This window comes from Macaca fascicularis, chromosome 4 (assembly GCF_037993035.2).
Source record: "Macaca fascicularis isolate 582-1 chromosome 4, T2T-MFA8v1.1".
NCBI lineage: Eukaryota > Metazoa > Chordata > Mammalia > Primates > Cercopithecidae > Macaca > Macaca fascicularis.
In genome coordinates this window covers 36,777,788-36,784,123 of record NC_088378.1, presented here as the reverse complement: position 1 = coordinate 36,784,123, position 6,336 = coordinate 36,777,788, and the positions used below count along the sequence as shown (strand labels likewise).

General features: G+C 44.0%; 1 protein-coding gene and 3 non-coding genes across 7 annotated transcripts; all 4 read right to left on the bottom strand.

Annotated features, from left to right (window-relative positions):
• Window positions 1–239: 239 nt before the first annotated feature.
• Window positions 240–3,203, bottom strand: RPS12 (ribosomal protein S12). Of its 4 annotated transcripts, none has more exons than XR_012433448.1 (6): window positions 3,132–3,203; window positions 2,871–3,015; window positions 2,523–2,775; window positions 1,229–1,331; window positions 735–836; window positions 240–324 (listed from the first exon to the last, which is right to left on the bottom strand). XR_012433448.1 is itself a non-coding variant. In XM_045391510.2 (6 exons), exons 1-6 carry the CDS (start codon window positions 3,181–3,183, stop codon window positions 262–264), a joined length of 582 nt encoding a protein of 193 aa, XP_045247445.2. In that variant the 5' UTR covers window positions 3,184–3,203; the 3' UTR covers window positions 240–261. The 4 variants fall into 4 exon arrangements, 2 of the variants coding, with proteins under 2 accessions (XP_045247445.2, XP_005551928.1); XR_012433449.1 differs by having other exon boundaries at window positions 2,965–3,015; XM_045391510.2 differs by having other exon boundaries at window positions 2,659–2,775.
• On the bottom strand, window positions 452–581 carry LOC123573235 (small nucleolar RNA SNORA33). The gene has a single exon (XR_006697964.1). It is a non-coding gene; the product is annotated as a small nucleolar RNA SNORA33 (small nucleolar RNA).
• On the bottom strand, window positions 917–992 carry LOC123573243 (small nucleolar RNA SNORD100). Its single transcript, XR_006697970.1, has one exon. It is a non-coding gene; the product is annotated as a small nucleolar RNA SNORD100 (small nucleolar RNA).
• LOC123573217 (small nucleolar RNA SNORD101) lies at window positions 2,369–2,441 on the bottom strand. Its single transcript, XR_006697947.1, has one exon. It is a non-coding gene; the product is annotated as a small nucleolar RNA SNORD101 (small nucleolar RNA).
• Window positions 3,204–6,336: the final 3,133 nt, after the last annotated feature.

The following is a 6,336-nucleotide window of genomic DNA, read 5'->3' as shown; positions in this document are numbered from 1 at the left end:
GCCAGGGATAAATGCCCATAGCTAAGTAACCCTGGCCATCACCAATAGTGCATGGCAGACCTCTCTTTGCTAGGGCTGTTCAGGTTTGAATCGCCCCACGATGCAGTCATTGGTTGGGGAGAAGACTTTGAGAGCACATTTCCAGTTCATCTGTAGTAATCACTTTGTGAAGATTTTATTTTACTTTGCTAACAGGGACCTTATTTTACTGCCGCAAATAAAAAGCCAGACATGAGGAATGTGAGCCAAAGATTTATTTATTCATTTCTTGCATTTGAAGTACTCTTCGATAACATCCTTGGCCTGAGACTCCTTTCCATAGTCCTTAAAAAAAAAAACACATGCCATTTCTTGTTAACATTTAGGAATTTCACCAAGTTATTATTATCAACTACAGTGGAGCTTCAACAATTAGCTATGTCTTATAAATATGTTTCTCATCACTAAGATTTGTTATAGCCACTTTCAGGGACCTTAACGACTTCAATGTCCTTAAGGCTCGTAACATGGCTTTACTATTGCCAGTTTTTAAAGTATGTCTGCACAAACACAATCAGGTAAGCAGATTCATTGGCTGGCTTGTAAATTACAGCTTTTATTTTTTTCTGAAATGCAGAAAATGCTTTAAACCTGTTGAATCAGTTTTTTCCTTAAGATCCTCAACTTAATTTCAATACAAGGTGTTATATGATTACCTAGCACAACCTTCATCCCTAAAATAAATGGTGACTTACCTTAACTACTACACAACTGCAACCAACCACTTTACGGGGTTTCCCCTCTCTGTCAATTTTACAGAGGCCTACCCATTCTCCTAGTTTCTTGTTGTCATCAACCTATTGGGAGAAAATTTAAAAAAAAAAAATCATATTAATAGACATTAACACTACCAAAAATAAATTCAACCCAAAAGGTGGCTGTAGTCAGAAGGGTGACATGGCAGTTTCCTCATGGCAGTTCAGTAGAGGGAGCCAGTTGTCATCATGTACAGCACAAAGATCACCTACAAGCCTACTAATCTTCGTTGTATACCAACGTCAAAATTAGCATTCAATTCTGCAGGTATAAAATGCTTCTACCTACAATCATCTTTAAAATGGCCAACAGTATCAGGTGCACGTAATGTTTACACCTGCACAAAATGAAGAGCTTGAGACTTCACAAAATTGACCCTGGTATACAAGCATCACTGAACATTAGTCCCTAACACAATCCTTAGCAGCCTTACCTTAATTAGGTTGATCTGATGTTCAGCACAAAGGGCCTCCACCAACTTGACATACATAGGCTCATCACAGTTGGATGCAAGCACACAAAGATGGGCCTGGCGCCTGAAATTCAAATTACAATGAAAATGAAGCTAAAACTCAGATCCAAATCCATCATTCTTGCATTTTAGGAGTTTTCTTTGCACTAACACTTGCAAAACATAAGCAGCAAATCTATTTAACACATAAATGTGTACAAAATTGCCTGAGTCTGAAGAACCTGCTAGGTAGCATATACATCTTCAATTAACCTACAACTGGTTTTCAGTAAAACCTCTTTCCCTGACACACTGAATTGGTATAAAGGCATTTTTAAAACTTGTGGCCAAATCCCAACCATAATGGCTTTCTTGTAAGCCAGCTTCATACATCGTAAGAAACATGTTAAAGGCCGGGCGGCGAGGCTCACTCCCATAATCTCAGCACTTTGGGAGGACAAGGGTGGCAGATCATCTGAGGTCAGGAGTTCCAGACCAGCCAGAGACCAACATGGCGAAACCCCATTTCTACTGAAAGTACAAAAACTAGCTGGGCATGGTGGCATGTGCCTGTAATTCCAATAATTGCTTCAACCTGGTAGGTAGAGGTTGCAATGAGATCGCGCCACTGCACTCCAGCCTGGGCAACAGAGCGAGACTGTCTCAAAGGAAAAAAAAAAAAGCTGTGGCATTAATGGAACAGTTATGAAATGCCTTGCAATACTGCCGAAGTAGAAATAATACATAAGATTCATACTAGAATCTACTAAATACATTTAACAATAATGCCGTTTCCATCGGATTCAACTGGCTAGATTACACCAAAACGAACTGAACTTGTCCTGTAAAACCTTAAAACTGCATTTAAATTCAGCTCAAAAGTAGGTTGTCAATGCAACCACCATAAAAAACACATTAACTCGATCCATTCAAAATACATTAATAAATATCCCAAATTAAAATAAATCACAGATATTCCTACACCTAGGACCAAATGCTTCTGAAACCTGAGTTTGAAATTCCATTAATGTAATGCTTGTTTTGCAAACTGCCAAACGTAATGTGGCTCTCCATCTCATCTCTCCGCCTAAGTATAAAACTGACTAGCCCCACAACCTACAGGTTTGTCAGACTCTTACATTTCACTCATAAAAGGAGTGAAGGGGTATCCGACAATTTAAGTCATCATTCAAACACTGTAGTTTTGAGTGCTTATCCCCGTTCCAACAGCCACCCACACATTTTAAGTGGGCTTTATAGATCTAAGTTCTGATACCTTTTCCTAGGTTTCCTGTAGGACGGATGCCATTCAGAACTTTTGCGCTAACACCATGAACTCCACGCCTTCTTCCCTTGGGTGGCAGTTTTGTTCCGGTTGCAAGAACCCACAGTATTGAGACTGATACACGTACTTGTCTAAGGCTTTGGCAGCTTCGCGAATTCCACGTGCTAGGCCATCGTGGATGAGGGCGGTCTTCAGCACCTCTTGTAAAGCAGTATTAACGTCCATTACACCTCCAGCAGCAATGCTGAAACACGACACATCAGAACCATCAGTTAAAATCCTCACACCGCATAACGCCTTGACCTCAGAAAAGACCTAGTGTACAACAGAAGCGCTTACGGCAACCCGTTCGACCCAGTCCTGCTCCGCCAGCTGCAGGCCCACGCCTCAGCCGAACCCCGACCCCAACTCCAAACCCGGCCCCTGGGCTCACCCTTCCTCGGCCATGGCGGTGGGTTACGGGTGAAGCGGAATCTTGAACGCACTGAAAAACAAAAGCATTAACCTGCTAGAAAACCAAATACTTGTAACTAATCCCTGTAAAACCACAACGAGCCACGAATCACAACCAATACAACCGGGCCGCTTCGCAAAACTTACCCCAAGCCTCCGCCTCCGCGCGACTCCGCGGCGGCAGGGAAAGAGGCCTCATCAGCCCGCATGACGGTATTTAAGGGTTTTTTCAGGCCCCCTGTGCGCATGTGCACTCCCACCCTCGAAAGAGGTGGCTCCCGCGGTGCCGGGCCTGGGGACTTTCTGTTTCCGGATTCAGGCGGTCCTGAGGCAAGAGTACTGCGAGTTTTCTGTGTCTGCCAGGCCAATCCTTGGCGAGTGCAACAGGCACTACGTGGGCAGCTTCGCGTTGTCCTTCTTTAAGGGGGCGTGGCTCACAGAGGCCCAGGGAACTCATTCTACGGAGCGCGACAGGAGACAAACAAGTTGTTCCGCGTGGTCTTTAAGGCACCTGGAGCCTTGTATCCCGCCGAGCGCCAGTTTTAACCCTTTCCACACCACGTTCTACTTTCCCCTCGCTTCCACAAGACCCAGTCTTCCCAGGCAGCGCATTTTGTTCCTTCGCTCCTAAGTCACCCTGAGAGACCCCCATGATTGTGTCGTTGTGGGTGTGATCCTCATCTTTGTCTTCATGAAACGAGAACCAACACGCTTTCACTATTCCAGGCTGGAGTGCAACGGCGCGATCTCGGCTCACTGCAACCTCCGGCTCCCGGTTTCAAGCGATTCTCCTGCCTCAGCCTCCCGAGTAGCCGGGATTACAGGCGCCTGCCACCACGCCTGGCTAATTTTTTGTATTTTTAGTAAAGACGGGATTTCACCATGTCGGCCAGGCTGGTCTCGAACTCCTGACCTCAGGTGATCCTCCCGCCTCGGCCTCCCAAAGTGCTGGGATTACAGGCGTGAGCCACTGCTCCCGGCTGCTTTCACTATTTCTAAGCACTTTCCCTGCGGTGTGTTGGTAAAGGGGGACCCTGCAGCCAGGGGGTCAATTCTAGTTTCTAAATATAGGGGGAGTCGCTTCTGAACGAAGTTTGTTCTGCTTTGTTTGGTTTTTAAGGATGGATTGTGCTCGGAATACACAGTCCCGCGCAAATCAGAATTCCTCAGGTGCATTTTCAACACCTACAATGTGCCTGACGCAGGGCCAGGACTACAGACATGAAATATCCAGTCTTTGAGGAATCCATTTTCTTACGGGAAGCAACATTTTAAATTTGGAAGTGATTGACCATTCCCCAATCCCCACTTCCAAAGCAAACGCACGAAACACTACTGAATATGATCAATACTGCCTTTGTGTTTAATTTCCTCTCCTGAGTAGTCAGCCGCCAATCCAGTGAGCAATTATTAGGCGCTTGGCACGTGCCAGCGCTGTGAATCCAGTGAACAGATACTGTTAGACTGGTGAGTGCAGCGAAAAAAACAAAACTGGATAACGCGGTAAGAGCGCCAGGGAGTTCATCAGAACAGAGACCTGCTGTAATGTTAATAAACTGATAGAGTTCAGTTTTAGATTTTCCGCTGGTTTCAGTTTCATTTTTAAAGCGTTCAAGCTGCTTCTCTGTCAGTAACTCATGCAAATGTTTATTGAGCTTTTGATTAAAGAAAAAGAAAACGCGGAATTTATAAAGATAAGGATTCATTCCTGCTGCCCTGGTTTGTTTGTGGTGGGAATAAGATTTAAGACAAAAATCAGAATACCTCAGGGCCACAGAGGAGATAAAAGTGACAGGGGGTTAGGGAGTGGGGGATCGTGTGGAAAGGTAAGAAGAGGACCTCAGGCTTCTGGCAGCAAAACAAAAACTAAGGGATTCCAAATCGGCGAGCGTGGAAGGAGAGGACAGGGTATTCTAAATGGATGAAAGTGTAGGGGCAAAGGTGTGAAGGCCTTCTTGCCTATTTTGGAGGTTATAGTTAACACGTTTGTATTTTTTAAGGAGAATGTGGCAAATAATCTTTCAGCATATTTCTTATTATTTAAAGATAGTAAAGTTAATATGCTAAGTATATTAGATTCCTTCCCCAAAAGAGTTTTTAAGGAAGAAGCAGGGAATTTGGGAAACCTAAGTGTGAAAACAATCACTGGCAAACAGCATATTTATGTGGGGGGAAATGATCAAGTGTCTTGTTAGCTAAGGCAGTTGTTCCCAGTACCAGCCAACTCAGACTTGGTCTCTATCTTTTAGCAGCTGCTAATCTGTTCTGTTGACTCAGACATCGTGGATCTCTGCTTTAATATCTCACTGCACTAAATGTCCTTTCACACAAACCTCCCTCCTTAGACCTGGAGCTACATTTTTTTTAAGTCCTACTTATAAAACCAGCTCTAACCCCCAAAATGAAGTCAAAGGGCACACTGGTGATACAGGGGTTCTTTAATATAGATTTTCCTAGTTCACTTTTTTTTTTTTTTTTTTTTTTTTTTTGAGGTGGAGTTTTGTTCTTGTCACCAGGCTGGAGTGCAGTGGCGGGATCTTGGTTCACTGCAACCTCTGACTCCCGGGTTCAAGCAATTCTCCTGCCTCAGCCTCCCGAGTAGCTGGAATTACAGGCACCCACCGCTACACCTGGCTAAGTTTTGTACTTTTAGTAGAAAGGGGGGTTTCATCATGTTGGCCGGGCTAGTCTCGAACTCCTGACCTTGGTTGATCCGCCCACCTTGGCCTCCCAAAGTGCTTGGATTACAGGTGCGAGTCACTGCGCCCAGCCTCCTAGTTCACATTTTTAAGGTTACCTCCTCTCAATTTCTGAGACTGGTAAAGGTGGGAGACTACACAGAGGTTAGTGACTGGTCACTCTTATACCAGCAGAGTATAACACATCATGTGCACAAATATGAATCTGACACACATATGAAAACCAAATGTATTCTAAAGTTTGTTTTAGGAACAATACTGATAGTAAGAGGTAACTTGTTTCACTTTTTCTATATGCCAGGTAAGGTGCTAAAGTCTTTTCAGGCATTTTTGCCCTTTATTGTTATAGAGACTGTATCTGGTAGTGATGGTATTAGCCCACTTTAACAGGTCAGGAAGCCAAGGTTTAGGTAGTTGCCCAAGATCACACAGCTAAGAAATGTGGAAGCTGGTATTTAAGCTCAGTGGACTTCAAAGCCTGTGCTCCTAACCCTTCAGTCGTTTGATTGATTGCCAGAATGTGGAAAGGAGATTGCTGAGAATTCAAGAATTACTCTTTACATCTCTGGTTTGGCAACAGTACAACTGGTTCTATCCCGCTGTGCTAAAAACTATATAGATGGAGGAAGGGAATATTGCTGTTAGGCAGAAAA

What these genes read in the sequence shown, in the direction of transcription:
- RPS12 (XM_045391510.2), bottom strand. Translation starts at nt 3,183, where the DNA reads ATGAGGCCTCTTTCCCTGCCGCCGCGGAGTCGCGCGGAGGCGGAGGCT. An exon ending in GCTGCCAAAGCCTTAGACAA is followed by an intron (nt 1,332 to 2,658) that starts GTACGTGTATCA and finishes TTTGAATTTCAG; the next exon opens with GCGCCAGGCCCATCTTTGTG. An exon ending in ATCAGATCAACCTAATTAAG is followed by an intron (nt 837 to 1,228) that starts GTAAGGCTGCTA and finishes TTCTCCCAATAG; the next exon opens with GTTGATGACAACAAGAAACT.